Raw genomic sequence first — 23060 nt, forward strand, 5'->3', positions numbered from 1 at the left:
GCTTTCCAGAATAATTCCATTTCTTTGTCAATGGTTAGAAAAATGCCATCAAGGCCTTCTATCCTGGTACGCATAGTTGAAATATGTACAGGTATGCCAGTGTGAGACAAAGGACTCTGGGGAAACCAGGTAAATCACACAGCTCTTTTTACTCAAGGCTGTTTGCTTTCTAATTTCAGCTTCACTGACTTTCCTCTTTCTCTCGCCCCAGGTCCTTCTCTTTTGACAATTCACTTTGATTTCCTTGAGGCCAGTGAATAGTGTATGCCTTGTGGCTCCTAGTTACCATAGCAAGGAATGTGGTGGAGCCCTCCTTATGCAAAACAGTGGGGCTTCCTTAGAGCCCGGGTCCCATAGTAGTTAAGAGCTCAGCTGCTAACCAAAAGGTTGGCGGTTCAAATCCACCAGCCACTTAGAAACCCTGTGGGGGCAGTTCTACCCTGTCCTATAGGGTCACTATGAGTTGTAATCAGGTTTGGTGTGTTTTTGGGGGGGACTTGCATGGAAGGCAACAGTTGAAGCTCATGAAATACGGTTATCTCAGCAGTTAATACATATACCAACTTGTTCTAAACTTGCTGTTGGTGACCTGTTTCTTCATGTGTTCACAGTCTTTTGTATCGTTCTCCTATTTTATCACAGGCATTTTCCATCCTATTAAAGAATATTTATAAACCTCATTTTAATAGCCCTATGGCATCCTATCAGGTAGACTTATCATCAGCGACTTGACCACTCCACCATAACTGGGCTTTTAGGTTGTCAGTGTTGACGTTGGTGTCTTCACAGTTGCTTCAGTGAATACCTAAGTTCGGTATCTTTAGGCTAGACTTCTGGAATTGAATTAATGGGCCAAGAATTTTATAGATCTTTTTCCATTATTGACAAACTGCTTTCAAAAATGTTTGTACCAATTCACAGCCACTTGGCTCATAAAGGAAAAAAAAAATTGCTTTTAATTATTAAGACTACAGACTTAAGTAACTGACAAAAGCCTGTAGACATTTACAGCCACCATCTGCATGAACTTCATTTGTTCCTAAAGACAGCCTTTGACAGAGCTTCCATCCTGTAGGTCTAAACCAAAAAACCAAACCCAGTGCCATCGAGTCGATTCCGACTCATAGCAACCCTATAGGACAGAGTAGAACTGCCACTAGAGTTTCCAAGGAGCGCCTGGTGGATTGGAACTGCCGACCCTTTGGTTAGCAGCCATAGCAGTTAACCACTATGCCACTGGGGTTCCTGTAGGTCTAAAAAAAAAAAAAAATTTTTTGTTTTTTTAGAGAGTTTAAAATGTATGAATCCTAAGAAAAGATGGCATAGTCACCCCCTCACCCTACAGGCTTTAGTGAATCTGACAAAGAATCTCAGTAGGACCGTATTTTAATCCTTAAAGTTTCCAGAAAGAACTGCAGTTTCATGTAAAATATCAAACAAGACTAGCCTGCAAGAGGTACTCAGGTAACCTTTGATCTTAGAACATCAGAACACTCCAGTCAGAATAAATTTTGGGATTGACAGACACTATGAGGGTCTGTTCCTTAAATTTTAGATTTTGGGGAATTTTGTCTATTGCGGGACAGTATTTTTGGAGTTTTAAATTTTGACTTGTACTAACAAAGGCAAAGTGAAAGTAATTCATCGTTAAATAATATTTGTGGGCTACTTAAGTTTTATTAGTAATATTGACACTTGTGATCTTGTTGATCATGTCGAAGTAACAGTGAGTTATTTCAAAGCCCCAAGATAGTCAATCACAGAACAAACTCACAGCAGGTATCCTTGATGCGGTACACTGAGAAGGGTACAACATCTATTTAAACTCTCAGGAGGAGAAGCCCTGTTCCTTGGAAACCCAATGGGGCAGTTCTACTCTGCTGTGAGTCAGAATTGACTCGATGGCAACAGGTTTGGTTTTTGGAATCATGAGGAAGCATCAGACAAATCCATCTTCAGGGGTATTCTACAAAGTAGCTGTCAAAAATGTCCATGTCCTAGGAGACATAGAAAGTTCAAGACACTATTCTAAAATAAGGAGATAAAGAGTCAGGACAACTGAGTACAGTATGTGATCCTTGATTGAATACCAGATAATGAAAAACTATTTATAAAGGATCTTATTGATTCAGTTTAGCTAGGGAGCCCTGGTGGGGCTGTTTGAATTCAGCAGCCACTCCTTGGAAACCCAGCAGGGGCAGTTCTTCTCTGTCCTAGATGGTTGCTATGGGGGGAGGGAGTACAGTAAATGATAATATAGTATTAAATGTGATAATTGTATTGTGGTTGTGTAGGAAAATGTCCCTGTTCTTAAGAAATAGATGCTGGAGTATTTAGAGGTCAAGTGTGTCATACTGCAATGAACTCTCAATAGTTCACACCAGAGAGAGAGAAAGACAGAGAGAGATGGATAGCAACCAGGACAAAATGATTTTTTTTTTTTTCAAAAAAGTAAGACACACTGAAGATACTATAAGCTACTCACATAATTTTTAGAAAAATCGTTTAATTTTACATGTCTTGCACTGGAAAATGAAACCTCTAAAAATGTTTTTTTAAAAAAACTACCCTTGGAATGAAACTTTCAAAGTGGAACCTGCCTGGGCCCCAGATGCTGCTTCTCCACAGAGTCAAGTAAAAACACAGACCCGGGCTAGAGAACTATCATGCTACAAATATGGCAACGCCTTTTTTTTTTTTTTTTTATTTAGAGTAAGATGTGTTAACATCCAGCATGACAAAATTTGTACAAAGTTCACAATTTAAAAATGAAGTATCACAGCAACTTGTGATTCCACACATTTATAGCAAAATTAAAACGTCAACAAATCCATGCTGTGTAGTACAAAAATAAAGGAAACTTCAGTTCCACAGAGAGCACAATAAATAGTTTATACAAAATTCTGTCCTTAATAAATGATTACTTAAATTAACTTAGAAATGAATATGAACAATAAGTTTTAATAAATAAACTCTGATGACTCACAATAATTCCATATGAAAGGTTAGCATTCTAATATATGACACTTTTGTGATCCCTATATAATAGTCACGGATAGCTTTTGATTTGATTTTATGTACCAACAGTAAATGAGCAGCAGATTTGTGCTTAAAACCCCTTTCCATTGTACATAGGTGATAACAAGAAGAATCCAAAACCGATACTACCTATTAGTCCACTAAAAGCCTTACTATATTGGCGAAGAAGCTGCAGACACAATGCAGTGGGGAGATGCATATGCCATTATGAACAATGGAGGGCCCTAAAAGGAGGCTAGGGCCCTGGACAATATATATGGCATCAGGTGAATGACAAGCACCTTGCTTCAGCTCTCAAAAAGGCAATTCTGAGCATGGCCGCTACAACTAAGAACACAACAGAAAGGGGGCGCTGTACAGAGAAGATCCTGCAGAGCCCCGAAGTAATTACATAATCTTTTTTTTTTTTTTCCCAGCTAGTTATTAAAGTCCTCGTGGAAAACTGTAAGCTTTTGTACAGTGAACAGTATAAAGTGCCGCTGGGATATACATATATTTATACATATATATATACCGAGGTTGAGTATTGTATCAGAATATTTGTTGTGAGATCCCTGTAGTCTCCCTTTAGCAATATTATTGGATCAGCCGTCCAGGTTCAGTGTCACGAGGCTAATGACACAGGAATTGCACACCTCCGTACGGATATATAGGACAAGGTAAGTGCAAATAATCAACTGGCACACTGTGGGGACAATGACCCTGTAAGTCCTGTTCTGCTAAAAATATTTTTTTTTATTATTATTTTTACAAAACCCATCTTTTTTTTTTTTTCATAACAAAATTTTAAAGTACTTTTGTACTTTCTGCATAACATCAAGACATGGAAGGAAAAGAGATGCTATTAAATGTAAATCAAGTCAACACCAGGAAACACCACACATCATCAAAGGTACTACTCAAAAGGGAAAAATGCAGCAATAAAAAGTGGTCTTATGCATACATATAGTGCAGTCATTTGGAATAAAACAATCAAATCTTGAAGGTATAAACAAGTCTAAAAGGATCTACATTAAAGCAAAAAAAGTGCTGAAGTATATTTAGTTCCTTTTCAAATCTGATTGCATTCATTCTTAGAATAGGTCACAATAAACCAAACAACAAGGCTACGTAAGTGCGATATGGTCCACTGATCTCCAGCGAAAGTTAGAACCTAACTGGCATTTTAAGAGTACTCTGAATAGAACCGGAAGCTTATTCAAAGCCAAGGTTGGGGTGGGGGAGCGGGGGAGAGAGAAACTTTACTGAACGGCGTTTCCTACCCAATCCAGCAGAAAATTCAGTCCAGTAACTAGAATACTCACACGTCATTTATGTGTAGCCCCCAAAGGTCAAATAATGTTAGTAATAATTCTTAAAAAAGGGGAAATAAATGCTCTTCAATGGCCTTTTAATTTAAACGGAAAACACACAAATTCTGTTAAACTACATTGCAATAACAGACAGTTCAGAGGGGCACACAACTCTAGGGGAGATAAGAGAAGGCTGTTGCAGAGTTTATTGAAAAGGAAAAAGAAAATCTTCATGTTGTCCACCTCTGATAAGCTCCTGTCTTAACTGAAGTCTCCATGGTCACACCATGTAATGCTTAGGAGTTAATTTAAAAGTGCTGTTTAAGCTGCTTTGAATCTTCTGTCAAGTTTCCATGGCTTGATGTTGTCTTACAATAAATTACTTATTTCATTTCTTATAGTTAATCCATGCCATTTCCTTGGAATTCAAAAAACCTCATTTACTGCCCCCACCATACACCATCCTCCTAAAACAAACAAAACAAAAAAATCACATAATATTTCCAAGCATTGTTCAAAAATAAAGCATTTTTGCAACCAATTCTCGCTATGAAACAATACGCACACAAAGTGTATTTCTTAAACTCCATAAAATCCTCCAACATGAGGCAAAACGAGAGCGTTTTAAAAAGTGGCTGCAGGACCGCAACATTGTCATTCAAAGCTATTTTTTTTTTTGTCCATTTCAGTTCAAAATACTAAAACATTTAATCACTAAAGCATTAAAAAGAATTTACACTCTATTTACTTTTGATCAGCTTACCTCTTCAGAAATATATATACCCCCAAAATGTGCATACATTAGCAGCTATCGACATTACATGGCATATCACACTATGTCAGCTTATATGAAAACGTACAAAATGTGGATGTATTCAAAAACTATTCTGCAGTTACTATCTTTAAAGCAAGACATAAAATCATTATGAAGTCTTGTAAGCATAACACTGTTTCAAACAGAAATAAATATAGAACACTTTCTGGTAAATACAGCAGCAAAAAACAGGAGGCATCCTTTTTTTAAGCAAGATTTTCATCACTAGAGCAGCTGTTCAGACCTGAATTCCTCTCACAGCCTGCTTTATATTTTCCAGTAGGGCTTTATTTTCTGGACTCTGATAACGATCTTGATTTGTATACATGTCCGTCAAAGTAGTCACGTAAGCATCAAAATTTTGTTCATTGATTGGATCCTACGAGATATTAAATAGTAGTTCATATACAACTTTTATTTTCTTAATAGTATATTCACATAAGCATAAAATAGTATAATACCATAGTGCCACCATTTCATTAATATTTAAAAGGCCTGTTTAGAGCATACTTAATTTTATGGGGTACATTGGATCAGCCCCACCAATGTTTTTTAGCAGTTAACTTTATGGTTTCAGGGTAGTAACCACAAATATCCAACGGTTGAAGAACCATAAAAATAAAGAATTAAAAAAAAAAAAAAAGACATCTATGTTATGCTGTGCACTGCGGAAGATTGCCAAGTTCCTTATCTCGCACTCTCAGTCACTTACCATATGTGGCAGCTGGATATTAGCTAGACTATGAATTAAAGACTGGCTTAAATTGGCCAGCTCATGAAGAAGAGACTCATTTTGCTGTTCAATTACTTTGTTCTCCTCTTCTATCGTCTTCAGGTTGCTCTCCATTGTGGTAATCTAAAACGCACAAATTTGTGTAACATGTAATACAAGGCAAGCCGTTAGGGAAGCATGTGCTTTTGCGTTGAGTGACAACAGTTCTATCAGATGCAAAGTGAGAACTTTTTTGCTTAAATAAAAAGGCTTCAGAGTTAAAAATTTCGCGTTTTCAGGCTTTATTTTTGTTTTTTATTCATTACACTTGGAAATTTGGCAACTTGACTGTAACGGCTTGTCTTTCTGAGTGGGGTTAGTGTAACGTAGGTTCCTGAGCTGTCTCAACGTCCATTCCATTTTTACAACAATTGTTTGTCATTGCACATTTAATCATATGACTACTTTTTCTCTATATTACCCTGCATTTTACTGACTTGCTTCTAGTACTAATTCTTTTTTAGCCTGAATCTAATTTTATAAAGTCACTGAGTGGGGCATACTGTTAAAGCTCTCAGCTGAGAACCTGATGATTGGAGGTTCAAGTCCACCCAGAGGCTCCTTGGAAGAGAGGCCTAGAAATCTACTTCCGAAAAATCAGCCATTGTACACCTTCTGGAGCACAGTTCTCTGCTGACCCACACATGTTATCGTCTTCTTAGATGAATGCCATATACGCACTCTGCTTTTATCTACATATGATAGCATTAATTCTTTTGCAGACCAGATAAAGACCTATCATGACTTCCTGTCCCACTCTTTTTTTCCTCTGAAGAGTCTAGATTGAATGTTATCGCCAAGGTAAAGAACCCTTTACTGTGGGTGCCTCCCTGGCCTCCACATAATAACCAGACACTCTAGTACTTACTTACCCAACAAATTTCCCAGATACGGCACCAGAGCTGCCCCTTGTCTGTATGATGGTCTCTGCAGTTTTGCATCACACAGTGTAGGGCACAAGGGCCCCAAGGCATGCCTCTTCATTTGCTCTGGATCCATCTTTCTCCACTAACCCATCCATGAGGTCGAAGAGCTCCCTTGCCCATCCTGTTCCTTCTTCTTTCCCCACTTGTTACTCTTGAATCCATCTCTCATGAGCTTCTTTTCTTTTTTCCCCTCTATTTCACCTTTTCCCATTTTCTTATTATCCTTCAGGTATTTGGTTTGCCTTTTTTTTTTTTTTTTTTTAAGTCTCATGCTCTCTCCCTTTCAGTACCTCCTGTCTGTCATTCGCTAACCTCAATCCCAGACTCTTTGTCAGAAACCAGTGGTCCCACTTTTGCTAGACACTCTCAGGCGATGCCTACCTTCATGTGGGGTTTCCCCTTTGAAAGGATTCAGCAGTCCACAATGTTCTCTCAGGGACTTAGAGAGGCCCTCTCAATATCAAATGGGTTTATTTCTCCCACAACAACTTTCTCATTTGTTTTTCTTGTAATTATCAAATTAGTGTTCCCATGTCAACTGACTCATCTGATGAGAATAACAAGCTCATGAGTTGATGTATGGCCTGATCCATCTCGCCTAGCCTTTTAGTTAGGCCCCTGAAGGGCAGCTTTTCCTTATTTTGTTTTCAAAGTGGATTTTGTAACTCTCTACAGGGCTTTCTGTGTTACGCTCAGACCGGATGGTGGCCCTTTGTGTGGGTCAGAACAGAAATGGCCTGCTTAGTAATTTACTGGAGAATATCAATTTGAACAGATATGCTTTTTCTGTGTTTGAAATATAATTTAGGGAGGTGACAAAATTATCACATAGGATATGGGTTTTTAATCAGAAGGAGAATGAATAGGAAACACACAGGGGTGGAGGCACAGTAGAAGCAGTGGGTACAAGGATTTACACATGGACAAAGAGGAGAGTGGCTACTCCTCGCCTTTCTACCTGGGGATTTCTATGTAACAATGATGCCTTGGTGCTAGCTACAGCTCTTCGACCATCCCTCAGGCTCTTCAAAGTCCTCTGTCTTCAGAAAGCCTTTCTGGGCTCCAGCCCACTTGCCTTTTACCATTCTGTTGCTCTCCAACAATTTTTTGTGTGTCTTCCTGATTTCCATGAGAATGGAGAAGACAATTTAAGAGTCTTTAAGGGCAAACACCAAGCCTTAGGCTCTGTCTTGGGCTGTTTAGTATCTCCACTTGCTAGGGGTCAATTTAACTTTTGCTGCTTGTTTGCCTGCCTCCCAACCGTTATTAATGGTGGCACATTTTAGATAAATTTCTCTTTCAACCTGTGTTCTATATCGAAAATTTGACAACCCCTTTGAGAAGGGTGAAGAGTCTTCCTGTGGTCCATAAATCCAAGAGAAGTTATATCATAACTTCCCACATGGTGTGACTAGAGTTGTTAGCTAAGGCTCTACACCAGGCCGGGTGAGCCTACTTATAAATTCTTTGCCCTTCTCCAGAGTAGAATAAATATTTTGTTGGTTTCACTCAACAGTGGAACAAAATATGCAGTCTAAATAAATGTACTTTCAAAGCATTTGTTACAAAGGGCACTGGGACTCCTTGGATGCCTTAAGTGATTTGTATCAGTCTTTTTTTGGCTTAGGAAAATTACCATCTTCTGAACCAGAACAGCATGCCAACCCTACACCGATTTTCAGAAGGGATGTCAGAAAACAGAGACTTCATCATTTTAAAAAATAGAAATTCTAGATATATGTTGGGAGCCTTGGTGGCGTAGAAGTTAAAAGCTCTGCTGCTAACCAAAAGGTCAGCAGTTCGAATCCACCAGTCGCTCCTTGGAAACCCTATGGAGCAGTTCTCTGTCCTATAGGGTCTCTATGAATTGAAATCCACTTGATAGCAATGGGTTTGGTTTTTTTGTTGTTGTTGCTGTTGTTTAGACTTTGATTTAGGAGGCCTGGGGTAGAATCCCGGTTCTACCTGTCATTAACAATGTGCTCCTAGGCCACCCATTAACTTTTCTTAGCCTCTGGGAAAAGAAGAAAGTTGTCATTTATCATTGACAGCATTTCCACTGCACTAACCTGAGTCCCTGGTCGCATAGTGTTGTTAGCTGCTAGCCAAGAGGTCGGCAGTTCGAATCTGCCAGATGCTCCTTGGAAACTCTGTCGAGCAGTTTTGCTCTGTCCTATAGGGTCGCTATGAGTCAGCATCGACTCGATGGCAGTGGGTTTGGTATTCAGTTTTTAACCTGAGTCTCATAGGGTTGCTATGAGTTGGAATCCACTTCAAGGCAATGGGTTTGGTTTTAATCTCAGTCTACATTTTTGATGAACATCTACTTCCTCATGGCAAAGATAGGAACTTGCTCAGCATTCTCTTTCTGACTCTCTACTTAAAAAATTAAGCCTGTACAAACTGCTAGCAAACAGGTATATTGCATATCCTACTCCTTTTTCGAGAACGTTGTCTTTATTTGCAGGCAGGATGATAAATGGGTCTAGGTCAAACCCTGCATGTTACACAAACAAGTTTACGCCATCTCACTTTCTGGGCCTAAGTAAGCATTTCATAAGACCAGTTGTTGTCTAGACCAAGAATTGGCAAAGTACAGTCCGGAGGTCAATTTCACCCTGTTGTTTGTGTTTGTGGAGTCCTGATGGTACGTACAGTGGTTAAGAGCTCAGCTCCTAACCAAAAGATGGGCAGTTCGAATCCACCAGCTGCTCCTTGGAAACCCTATGGGGCTGTTCTACTCTGTCTTATAGGTTCCCTATGTGTCGGAATCGACTTGATGGTGATGGGTTTGGCCTGTGAGCCAAGAACATAAAACCCGTGCGCTAAGAATTTTTAAAATATTTTTAAATGGTTGAAAAAAATCAAAAGAAGGATATTAATGGAGGAAAAAAAAACTTCTGACATAAACATATCAAGTTCAAATTTCAGTGTCCACATAAAGTTTTACTGGAACACAGTCACACTCATTCATTTCTGTACGTATTGTCTATGGCTACTTCCATACTATCAGGGCAGAGCTGAGTCACTGCAACAAAGACTACATGGTCCAAAAGTCTAAAATGTTTACTATCTGGTCTGTTACAGAAAAGGTTTGCTGATCCTGGTCTTGACTGAGTACCCAGGATGGTCTGATATGGTTTTAAAAACATTTGCAGAATAAGCATAAAATATACAAGTATTCAAAGAAGTGAAGAGTGGGATGGTGGAAGCAGATAAATTCAAGGAATGTGTCTTTGCTAAGGGGAAAAATGCCTTCCACCATTAATTTTGTGTCTTTGAAGACCGGTTATATGCTTGAAAATGAATAGAAATTGGTATTTAGGAATTATAAGGAGGCTGAATTACATATAGAAATTTTATTTCAAAGGTAGAACAACCTGTTATCTAATAAATGGTGCAGAAATACTGTGACCCAAGACTCTAATCACAAGGTTAACTAGCCTACTAAGCTCAGAAGAAGCAAATTTAATTATCCTTAATATTAAGATGTTCAATACTTGTTCATTTAGCCCACCAAGACAGAACCTATACAATTTCTCAACTAGGTAACAATCTAGCCTCAAAGTACTACTTCCCTTTGTAGTCTAATACTTCGTCCTGTCTAACCACCTCCCTAACAGAACAGCTATGGTGGATCTGACCATTTCACCACAGTAGACAACTTCACTGCTTGGGAATATGTCTCCTACTCTCCCTGCCATCGTTTTGTTCTTGTGCCTCCCTATGCCTGGGATGATCTCTTCCCATCTCCCTCATCTTTGCTGAAATCCTCCATTTCATTTTGGGCCCATTCTTAAAGACTTTTCCTTCTTTAGAGACTCTCACTCTGGACTTTGACAACCAGGGTGGTGTGGTCTCTCCAATTCTAAAGGCCCTTAGAACATTCACGGTTCACATCCAGCTTTACTTACCTCACTCTTCCTGGTGTTGTATTGCTCCCATGCTTATCTTACACTTCCTTTGTGTTCCTTAGCAGGCACTTTTTTTTCTATGCTCTATAACAAGCAATTTGTATACGTCGCATGAGGGCAGAGAATGAGTTTTACCCCTTTGTATCTCTGTGCCAGTACTCTTCATGGTAATAAGTGGTCAATAAATGTTAATAGGAAATGAGTTGAATTGGGATGACAAACCTTTTTGGGGTGTGATGAGAAATCTTGTGGAATTCAGAATAGAATCTTGTGTAGGCCTAGCAGGGGGGCTGGCAGGTCATAAGCACCTCAAAACATGCGTTGCATTGAATTCAGCTGAATTGAGACTGGGGAAATAGCCAGCCTGGTAGCAACTTCAACAATTTTGCTGGTGCTGAATTGCAATGGGGGCAAAGTGTAATCCAGAGATTCTGTAATGGGGCAGGAATTCAGTGTTTCTGATCTGGGTATGTGTTCCGGTAAACAGATCCCTTATGATTGCACTGCAGAGCATAAGAATGTCTGGATTTCTCAGGTGCAGTGAAGTTGTCTTGATTGTACTAACTTGAACCAAAAGACTTCACCCTTAATACTGTTCAAACACATTCCAATTTGGTGAAATCATCTATTCAATTAAACAGCGGTGTATTTGCTCTAGATTTGAATTCTTGCAACCGGGTAGTGAACAAACTGTATTCTACATTTTAATAAGAACAACTCTTGGGTTAGAGATGGCACCGCTAACATCTTTCTACCGAGAATGGCAGGGGAGATTGTCTCACCCTGGACAGATATTTGAAATTTATAAATGGTTTGATCAAGTTCCTTTTTTTTTTCCTTCTCTCTATAATTTCCCCTGTTCTCTAAGAGATTCAAAGTGCATAATATACAAAATCCAGGTACGGCTAACGTGAAAAGTAGGAATTAGAAATGAATTTAGCTAAGCAATCCCTGACTCGATAATACTAAAAACAAAAGATAACTTTTCCAACCATTTTAAATAAAGAGACAATGAAACTCTGCTACTTTAGATTTCCAGGGTTCTTGTTTCTCTTCTGCTGCTACTTTGATATGTGACCTTGGAAGGTTGGCATGTCTTAACTGGACCTCAGATTCCTCAGTTGTAATATGAGGGGTTTAGGTTTGATTGTCAGTTTATGAAATTTTTTAAGCAGCAGAATATATTTTAAATTGAAAGTGTATATGGAACCCTCGTATGTAAAGGTAGGGCATATTATCAGGAGGGACCAGTCCCTGGAGAAGCACATCATGCTTGGCAAAGTAGAGGGTCAGAGAAAAAGAGGAAGACCCTCAATGAGATGGACTGACACCGTGGCTGCAACAATGGGCTCAAACACAGCAACGATTGTGAGGATGGCGCAGGACCGGGCAGTGTCTCGTTCCGTTGTCCACAGGGTCGCTATGACGAGCAGAACCAGCTTGACGGGACCTAACAACAACAGTGTGTAAAGCAGATAAGAGGGAGACTACAGGTGAGGGTCAGAGCCCACTTTCAAGGCCTCTCAGGAGGGCCTGGAGCTCAGAAACCAGCTCTGACATCCTCAGCTCGCACTTTTCAAGGAAGAACGTCATATCAGTTCTTGTTTACCTCATAACATCTCACTGGTTGTTCTTGCCTTTTATGGGTTCGGACTCTGGGAACAAGCGTACATTCCCTTTATTATGGTGGTGGTGTTAGCTGCCATCAAGTCGATTCTGACTCATGGCGACCCCAGGTGTGGAGAGTAGAACTGTGCTCCACAGGGATTTCAAGGCTGCGAGATTTCAGAAGCAAATCATCAGGCCTGTCTTCTGAGGCACCTCTGGGTGGGTTTGAACTGCTGACCTTTTGGCTAGCAGTTGAGCTCTAACTGTTTGCCCCACCCACGGGCTTCTCCTTATAGGACAGAGTAGAACTGCCCCACAGGGTTTCTAAGGAGCATCTGTTGGATTCAAACTGCTGATCTTTTGGTTAGCAGACGAACTCTTAACCACTACTCCATCAGGGTTTCCACTGTGTTATAGTGTGATTTAATATGTTAGGTGGCCCTTGGGAAAACTTTGCCTTGATCTCAGGTCAGATTTGTCAAAAATATATACAAGTGTGGAATCGCCTCCCCTTTCTGGTATTGCTCAGCTAAGGGAATGAGAGCATGAGACTCCTTAGCAAAGCATCAGAACCTTAATGTTCCAGTGTGTTTTTTTTTGAGACAAGTAGGAGGCTCAATCAGTAGAGCACGTGTGACTTTATAAACCTGGAAAGCCAGACTCAAAGCACCATCCAACAGGGCATTCGGACCGGGTGCGTAAAGAAAGGGAGCTCGTTAAGGCATCAGCACAAGTCGTTTTCTAATAAGTTTTGTCCAAGGTCTAGCCTATTTAAGAGATGACCATGACCTTATGTTGCCTGTGTTGCCATCTGCCTAGCTCAGTATTTGAGACTGATCTTCAATCCCCATCCTTACCCGTACTTAAGCACATGGGCTCCAGCCCCGCCAACAGCAAGGCTTAGGGAATATGTGGCTTGGTGCATCCTCAGCCCTCTGAACTATTTCTGTGTTCCCAGCTCACTTTTAAGAACTTGAGCTTGCTTTTCATAGTATAAACTGACCCACTCCTACGTGTATCTTTCATTAGCCATGTCAATGAGAATAAACATTAACGCTTAAAATTAATTTTTGACACCAGACATAAATAGACGCAGTTAGAAGCAAATGTTCACCTCTGATATCAAGAGTGAAAAACAAGCTAGTGAGAAGAAACAGAGATACAACAATTCCTGAGGAGGGAAACCAAGCGTGCACAGTGATTTGTCATGTATTTCTAGTCTCCATGGCTCTTCAGCCAAAGAGGATTCAGTAGGGTTCCATATTCTTCACTACAGGGAAGCTTCGCTCTAGGTGAGCACAGCATTTATCCTGACATGGCTCTTGGCTAAGCTCTAGCAGTTGAGGCTTTCCTTACAGCTGGAGGGTGAGAACTGTTTGTGGGGAGGAAGAGGACTAGAGCAGTTTCCCATCCATCAATGAACAAAGACATTGCAAACCTGGGTCTTCACCGCACAGGAAGGCACTCAGATAGAGGGAAAGACACACTTCCTGGGTTTTCAAAAGGTACCATGTTTGAAACCACCCAATGGGGTATGGATTTAACTCCAGGGGCCAGATAAGAAAATTAGAAGTCATCAAGAATTGCTTTGAAATGTGCAATAATCATTCAAGATTTTCAACCTTATGAACGAAATAAAACACAAGGGTAGATTTTTTTAAGGAGCCGTGGTGGCGTAAACAGTTAAGTGCTCAGCTGCTAATCAAAAGGTTGGCAGTGCAAACCCACTCAGTGGCTCCAAGGGAAGAAGACCTGGCAATCTACGTCTATAAAGATCACCACCAAGAAAACCCTACGGGGCAGTTCTCTCTGTTGCACGGGGTCTCTATGAGTCAGGATCGACTCGACCGCACCCAACGACAACAGATATTTTTACCTTACCCAACCAAGCAAATTATTGCTGATTTGGTTATCTCATTTCCTTTACCAGAAAAAGAGATCCATGGAATACTCTTGTGGCCGTGGAGTCCTCTGAGACCAAGAGGCTCCCTCCGTGAACTCGGCTGCTCCAATGGTCGAGAAAAACCACATGACTGTCACTTTATCTTCCAAACCCAAAGTTTAGGTAAGCTTTAAGGAGAACTCCGATCTGTTTGGCCAGGACAAATAGGCAGAATCTGGCTAAGGCCTCAGCACAATTATAAGCGCTGAGGCACAGAACTGGAGAGATCAATGGACTGATACCCACGGATTTCAGTAAACAGGTTGGTATCAAAACAATTTAACAGCAACAATTACGGCCAAGTAGAAATTTTCTTCCCTTTGTTTCGTCCTTGCACTTGGCGGGGGCACCGTTGAAATTCCATTCAGTTGCTCTGGAGGCCCACATCCCCTGAGGATATCTTCGCTTTTGTGCCCCCCATGAATGTATGGAAGAGCAGCAACAGGTGACAGAGCAGAGCTGTTGACCACTAATGGCTGTCATTATTAAACCTTGGGCAAGTTACTTGATCCCTCTGAGCCTTAGTTTCTTCATCTATTAAAATAAAGCTAACGAGAGGACCTACCTCATGAGGGTGTTAGGAGGACTCCATTACTTAATCCATGCAAAGCCCTTAGATCTGCCTAGAGTAAACACTGAGTAAATGATAGCTGCTGGTTTTGCCATCATAATCACTAGCTCTCTGAACTCATGCCTAGCCAACTGAACTAACTTTACGGAGGATGCCGACGCATTTCCTAAGAATATTCACGAATACTGTGTACTACTTGGAGAGTGCCCTGTTTGGGTTAGATGGTCCAAGTCCACAGCGATGATCAGAGGTAGAGATATTGTTTCTAGTGGAATAGCAATATCTCGCCTTACCTGTGTTAACACAGCGGAGAGGGTCCCTTTACCAGCAATGGACATCTACTCCTAGAGCCTATGTTAAGCGAATCAAAGGCTAGTGGAAGGCACGCTCGGCACTGCATGTGGCTTGGAAGTCAGAAAGACCTAAGTGCAAATTCCCCATCGGTGGGGTGTGTGACCTTGGTTTAGCTGAAGCACTTCACCTCTCTGAACCTTAGATTTTCCATCTGTAATATAAGGCTGGTAGCACTTACCTTGTGGACCATTGGTGAGAATGAAATGAGATTACATGACTACAACCACTCTGATATCTGGCACTTAGTAGGTGCTCAATAAACCTCTCTTCCCTCCCTCCTTCCTCAATGCAGACTGGCCAGCTGTACACTTCTGTGTACCTGTGCAGGCTGAGGCCTGGGTCCCTGAGAATTCGGCACATACATGGAAGGTTAGCTACAAGCACCAGGCACTGAGAAGTTAAGCCTTAGGTACAGGCACCCCTTATTTGTAATCCTGGTAATACTGGCTGTCAAATATAAAGCGATTAAATAATATTAAAGTCCTAACGTGTCTTGGGAGAAAAATAACTCATCTGCTGAAGGAATAGGCCATCCTCTGGGGATGACTATTCATGATGGTATTTCTTTAAAAACAACCATAACAGAAAACAAGAAAACCAATGGTTTCTCTGTTGCAGCAAATGTGGCCACTGGTGCTATTTCAGCAGAAGACCAACATATAGAGTAGAAAAATGAAGGATGAAAAACAATGAGTAAAGAAAAAAAAGGGAGTGGCATCTGTTCTAATGGTTTGTTGACACGTTCCTCCAGTGTGAGAGCACATATACACAGCTAACGTTTAGGGCTTCGAAAAACTGTTACCTGAGTTCTGAGTTTAATCATGTCAGCTTCCATCTGAGAATTGGATTCATTTAGCTCCTTGATTTCTTCATCTAACTGTTTGATTTCTTCATCATTTTCTATACCTGTAAAGACAAATATCAGTACGTTAAAACTAATATTAGAGCTAGAATTTTGAATTTTCTTTTTATATTTGGAATGGGACTTGCCTGGAAAATATATCCCTTGAATTAAAAAAAAAAAAAAAGATTTGCAACTTGTGTGGCTTTCTATTCCCACATCTCTTCACCCCCAATTTAGGTACTTCAAAAAAAAAAAAAAAAATCAATTGAGGGCACAAAACACATAGGCATTGAAAGGTTAAAACTCCCTAGGAATAATTAGGATCTTAAGGACCTGACCCTTTTGCATTGGACAGAAACCATCTTTGCCCAGGATTTTTTACTAACTCAGCTACTTATTGTCGCCTTCATTATTCATGGGCGCATGTGTTCACTCACTTTCTCACCGTTCACTCTGTGAATGTGCTGGGCTCTGTAGGTACACCTGCCAACAACACTCACCTGTGTCCGCTCTCAGGGAGCTTATGTTTTGGTTTGGAAAACAGACAGCAGATGTAACCAAAGGTAGAATCCTGTGAGTGTTAAGTACTAGCCTACCTTCTTTACCAAAATGAAACAGTTTAATGTGAATGTGACTGACTGGGGGACGGTGACAGACTTTAGGTAGGTGGGCACAAAAGGATTCTGAATATGTGACACCTGAATGATAAAAAAAAGTGCTTCCATTTGAACATTAAAAAATACATCAACTCACAAAATTACCAATTTGTATAGCTTTGCAGGAATGACTCCATCCAGCCGGCTATGTCTCTGATTATATACGTGACCCTAACAGAAAGTAACGATATGGCTGGTGATTGCCACTGGGTATGAGCAGCTGAGTGTGGTGGAATGGACTATTCAGTCTTTGCATATCTGGGTACAAGGGCTACATTATTATATTTACAAAGGACATTTTCAATCCTACTTAGTTGGCAGCTCTGTTTGACAGCTGCCAACATCACGTTGTTGTTGTTAGATATCACCAAATTGGTTCAGGCTCAAAGTGACCGTATATACAACAGAATGAAACACTGGTCAGTTCTGCACCATCCTCACAATTGTTCCTATGTTTGAGCCCATTGTTGCAGCCACTGTGTCAATTCATCTCATTGAGGGTCTTCCTCTTTTTTGCTGACTCTCTACTTTACCAAGCATGATGTCCTTCTCCAAGGACTGGTCCCTCCTGATAACGTGTCCAAAGTACATGAGATGAAGTTTTGCCATCCTTGCTTCTAAGGAACATTCTGGTTGCACGTCTTCCAAGATAGATTCATTTGTTCTTCTGGCAGTCTATGGTATATTCAATATTCTTCTCCAACACCATAATTCAAAGGCATGAAATTTTATTCCGTCTTCCTTATTCATTGTCCAACTTTCGCATGCATGTGAGGCGATTGAAAATACCATGGCTTGAGTCCGATGCGCCTTAGCCCTCAAAGTGACATCTTTGCTCTTCAACACTTTAAAGAGGTCTTTTGCAACAGATTTGCCCAATGCAATACTTCATTTGATTTCTGGATTGTTGCTTCCATGCCTGCTGATTGTGGATTGAAGTAAAATGAAATCCTTGACAACTTCACGTTACCAAGATCCGAAAGATCCACATTCCTTTTCATTTTTAGCCGTTTGATCTCATATGGCTGAGTGGACTCCGGTGGGGGTAGGGGGGGAGAGCAGAAATTTTACAAGTAGAAAAACAAAAAAAAACAAAAACAAAAACAACTAAACCGTTGTCATCTAGTTGATTCCGACTCATAGCTACCTCATATAACAGAGTGGGACTGCCCCATAGGGTTTCTTATGTTGTAAATCTTTATGGAAGCTGACTGCCACATCTTTATCTTGCAGACAGGCTGGTAGGTTGGAACCACTGACCTTTGGGTTAGCAGCCAGGTGCTTAACCACTGCGCCACCAGGGTTCCTGCAAATGCAAATAATCTTGAAAATCCATGACACGTGATTGCTGTTCCCATTGGTCACAAAGGACAATAAGGAATCCTTATTTAAAATCAATGGAAAATATGTCAGTCAAGGCCTCTGAGGGGAGCTCAGGGTGGGCAAATGCCTCTTTAAACTTTGTAGATGGAGTTTGTAGATGCAGCTTATTGAGACCGATGGAATAAAAGCATCCAAAAATACTGCAGAGACTAATGTGACACTGCTCTCTCCACTTAGATTTTTAAGCCAAAGAAAAAGAGAAAACAATGGGATAAATGAAATTCGTTCTAGGTGGTTGTGTTTTGTCTTGTTTTAGTGAAATGAAATTGATTCTACAGAGGTAAGCAGCCCTGGCAAAAAGGAATCACGTTGCTTCCAAAACATTATCATTTCTCCTAAAAGTAGTAAGAAAGAACATGGGATGCTGCTTTCTTATTACAAAATTCAGAAAACTGTGGAAAAAATAGTGTCTAAAAATTCCAGTTAAATAATCGTAATTGGCATGTAGGAGGCACTCAGTAAACGGTGACTAATATAACAGTTAAGCATTTAAAACACCCACAAATGTCAACATCTTTATCTTGGGGTTGTCGTGAGCTGCTCTCAAGTCCCCCTAGACTCATGGCAACTTCACGCATAATGGAATGAAATGCCACCCAGTCCTGCACCATCCCTCTGAAGGGTTGCGGCTCAGACCGCTGTGATCCGTAGAGTTTTCATTTGTGATTTTCAGAAGTAGGTCGCCAGCTCTTTCCTCCTAGTCTATCTTAGTCTGGAAGCTCCACAGAAACCTGGCAGCATCCTAGCAACACGCAAGCCTCCTCTGACAGATGGGCAGTGGCTATGCTTGAGCCTGTATTGTCCAAAAATAGAACCCGTGTTTTCTGCACGGAAGCTGAGAGAGAATCCTACCACCGAAACACCAATGCCTCTTATCTTGAGATTAGACTCTTGCAAATTAAAATTTAGAAAAGCTTTGATAAAGTTAGGAGAAGAGAATGTGGTCTTTCTTGAATGTAGGTTAAATCTTAGAGGGCCATTTTGCTTTACTTTGATTTTGTATAAAACAGTTTCTAATGATTCTTATTTTCTATTTAACCTTCATGAAAAATCAACATTGAAACAGTGGCTAGGTCTCACATGACCTGGGGAAATTTTCTGAAGTACATAGGCATTTCTGGACTGTCATGATAAGAAGTTAGGAGTTAAGAGCCTGGGTTTTGGAACATGACCAGCCTGGAATCTCAATTTAGATTCTTCTACTTAAGAGTTTTGTAATAATGAGCAATTTTCTTAATGACTCTAAGCCTTAAGTTCCTGCATTACAAAATGATGGATAATAATAGCACCTATTTCATAAGGTAGGAGCCCTGGTGGTACAATAGATAAGCACTTGGCTGCCAAGCTGAAAGCATGCTGTTTGAACCCACCAGTGCTTCCTGATATGCAAATAGCTAGGTGATTTACTCCTACATTCACGCTTTTGCTGCTTGCTTTCTGGACCGGAATTATTATTATAAGGCAAGCAGCAAAAATGAATTTCAGACGAAATCACCTTGCTTGCTTGTTTGCCTGGAAAATTCCTTTGTATGTGTCTGAGGAGGCAGCAGTGTGCCTGGTCTGACTTCTCTACTGATCCCTGAGTCCCAGGAGTGTTGAGCCCTTCACCTCATAACATTTCAGATGCCAGAAAATCTGTCCATTAAACTAAAACAAAATATAACATGATGTCACAAAGGAGCCCCGGTGGCACAGTGGTTAAGAGCTACAGCTGCTAACCAAAAGGTTGGCAGTTTGAATCCACCAGCCGCCCCACAGGAGAAAGATGGGGCAGTCTGTTTCCGCAAAGATTTACAGCCATGGAAACCTTGGGGCAGTTCTACTCTGTCCTGTAGGGTCGCAACAAGTCGGAATCAACTTGATCGCAACAAGTTTTTTTTTACGTCACAAACGAAGCAGTCTTGTCAAATTAACGCACATGGTCTAAGAAGACTAATTTATTTGGAGGTCTTGATAGCTCCTGAAAGATAAGCATTCTTATATGGAAGGGAAGAGCTTTAGAGTTAGACCACACTGGTAACCTTCACTAGTTCCTTGGCCTGATCAAATTAATTAACCTCTTTGAGTTTCCTTTTCCTCACAGGTAAAGTGGAAACAGCAGTACCTAGTCTTCAAGGTTGTTGGGATATTAACTGTGATAAAATACACCAAGCCCCCAACACAGTGCTTGGCCTTGGAAGTGCTCACTAAATTTAGAGCTCATTTCCTTGGCTTCCTTTCTTCCGTAACAATAAAGGAAAGAAAAAAAAAATGTGTTATCGCATATCCTTCTCTGCCAAAGCCTTGGCAAAAAAAGAAGGCCAGGGAGACCACTGCTTCAGGCACGATGTTAACAGGCCTAAAACAGACTTCTTTTGCAAAGGTATTTTGGACAGGTAACTGCTGATAACTTCAAGTTACACTAGGCTGTCAGGATATACGGAAACCCTGGTGGTATAGTGGTTAAGTGCTACAGCTGCTAACCAAGAGGTCGGCAGTTGGAATCCACCAGGTGCTCCTTGGAAACTCTTTGGGGCAGTTCTACTGTGTCCTATAGGGTCACTATGAGTCAGAATTGTCTCCACGGCAATGGGTTTGGTTTTTTGTCAGGATGTAACTGAGTACTAATTAATTCTATGAGATCATTCAGGGGGATCATGAAAATAATGATAATCTTGTTGGAAGAGATGAGAACAGAAACTTTTCCAAGTTAAAAAAAAAAAAAAAAAATTTAGAGCCAGAAGGGATATTCAAGGACGTTTAAAATACTTCTCTCCCTTTTCAGATAAATGCTTGAGAGAAAAAGCTAAAATCCAAAGACAAGGACTTGCCCAAGTTAGCGTTAGCAACTTAATGGTGCAGTTAATCCTAATCAAGCTCCTTGAGGCTGCTTAGTACTCTAAACTGGGGGAACTGCAGGAGAGGGGTGTTTCTGACTCATTTGTTACATATGAGGGCATGAAAGTGACTTCAAGTAAGATTTTGCATTCATGATACTTGATAAAAGAAAGAGACCCAGAGGTCGTGGTCCCAGGACTCTTTGTTAGCCCAAAACTGAAACCATTCCAGAAGCCAACTCTTCAAAGATTAGACTGGACTGTAAGATAGAAAATGATACTGGTGAGGAGTGAGTTTCTTGGCTCAAGTATACATATGAGACTAAGTGGGCAGCTCCTGTCTGGAGGCAAGTTGAGAAGGCAGAGGGGGACAGGAGCTGGCTGAATGGACATGGGAAATACAGGGTGGAGAGGAGGAGTGTGCTGTCACATTGTAGGGAGAGCAACTAGGGCCAAATAACAATGTGGGTATAAGGTTTTGTATGAGAAAATGAATTGTAAACTTTCACTTAGGACACAATAAAAAAAAAAGAGAGAAAGAAAAAGAGATCATCTTTTCCACATTTATAGCTGTTGTTGTCGTCAGGTGACCTCGAGTTCATTCCCACGGATAGCGACCCCATGTACAACAGAACGAAGCACCGCGTGGTCCTGCACCATCCTCACAATTGTTGCGGTTTGAGCCCATTGTTGTAGCCACTATGTCAATCTGTCTCGTTGATGTTCTTCTCCAGGGACTGGTTCCTCCTGACAACATGTCCAAAGTATGTGAGACGCAGTCTCGCCATCCTTGCTTCTAAGGAGCATTCTGGTTGTACTTCGTCTAAGACAGATTTGTTCATTCTTCTGGCAGTCCGTGGTCTATTCAATATTCATTGCCAACATAAAAGCAAGTCTATTGACTTTTAAGGATACAGTCCACCACCCATCTGTCAGTTTGTTGTCCTGCAATAACTTGCATGTTTCTAGGAAAGCTACTGCCACTGATACTTCAAATACGGCAGGGTCATCTATGGTGGACAAGTTACAATGGAGCTTCCAGAATAAAACAGACTAGGAAGAAAGGCCTGGTGATCTACTGATAAACCTTATGGATCACGAAAGAATATTGTCTGATCCAGTGCTGGAAGATGAGCCCTCTAGGTTGAAAGGTACTATGCAACAGCCACAGCAATAGACTGAAACATACCGACACACCAGCAATCATGAAGATGGCACAGCGGCAGGCAACCTTTCCTTCTATTATGCATATGATTACCACGAGTCAGAGCTGACCCGACAGCAACTCAAAACAACGGTAGTTACAGTGGACAATGGAATATTTGTGCTTCTCTACTCTGAAGAGCAGTAGCGACGTTCTTGTTGTCTGTGGCCTTGAATTAACAACATGGAGATGACACACAATTCTCTATATCCTCTATCACAGCTTTTCCACTAAAAGAAGTATCCTTTAGAGTTTAGTAATAAATGTCTCTGGTCTTTGTACAAGTGGTGTCAGGACGGACTCTAGCAAAATTGGAACGAAGCTCCAGGCTTCCAGCATGGGCTCTGAATTTTTAAAGATCTGGGTTTGAATCCTGGCAGCTTCATCTTCTGAATGGCCTTGGACTTTTCCATCTGTAAAAAAAAATTGTCCTAAAACTTAGAATTAATCAAACTGTGTCCAGTGACTTGGATTAAACGCCAGAAAAATTACTGAATAGTGGCCCAAGAAGCAGTAGGAGCTGTGTCCAGCTGACGAGCCCACGTGACCATCTAGTATCTGTGTGTTAACTGGTTCCTTGCTAGAGATGAAACCCTGTTGCTTGGTTCCTCTAATTAAAAGCCACAGTCTAATTGTTTGTTTTAACCTCTCTGATACAATACCTTTTTTTTTTCTGATTAACAGTTAGTGTCTGGAATTACAGAAATTATAGGTTCTGAATTTTTGATGTTCTAAGTGTTAACTCATGCCAATTGATAAAGGGATGGCAATTTGATGGCTTTGCCAGGCCAACAGCTCTGTGAAATTGTTCACCGTTTGCCTGTGGTAGACCAGACACAGGTATAAACATTTCCTCCTTTACTATATGCAATCTGTTCTCTCCTGATTTTCTTTCTTTCTCTTCCTTCCTTTCTTTCTTTTCTTC

The 23060-nt window shown here is 40.7% G+C and overlaps 1 protein-coding gene across 4 annotated transcripts in view; it reads right to left on the reverse strand.

The window, feature by feature from the left end:
• Nucleotides 1–4328: 4328 nt before the first annotated feature.
• Nucleotides 4329–23060, reverse strand: part of MYT1L (myelin transcription factor 1 like) — a 216748-nt gene continuing 198016 nt past the window's right edge. For 2 of the 4 annotated variants that reach the window (XM_003411868.3, XM_023550389.2), the window contains exons 19-21: nucleotides 16035–16138; nucleotides 5858–6001; nucleotides 4329–5524 (exon numbers count right to left, since the gene is read on the reverse strand). In XM_003411868.3, coding sequence (XP_003411916.1) covers nucleotides 5384–5524; nucleotides 5858–6001; nucleotides 16035–16138 — 389 coding nt within the window. In that variant the 3' untranslated portion in view covers nucleotides 4329–5383. Of the gene's footprint in view, nucleotides 5525–5857; nucleotides 6002–16028; nucleotides 16139–23060 lie in introns of all 4 variants that reach the window. The other 2 variants (XM_023550392.2, XM_023550391.2) reach the window with 2 other exon arrangements.

The sequence above is a fragment of the Loxodonta africana genome, chromosome 12 (assembly GCF_030014295.1).
Source record: "Loxodonta africana isolate mLoxAfr1 chromosome 12, mLoxAfr1.hap2, whole genome shotgun sequence".
NCBI classification, from domain to species: Eukaryota; Metazoa; Chordata; class Mammalia; order Proboscidea; family Elephantidae; genus Loxodonta; species Loxodonta africana.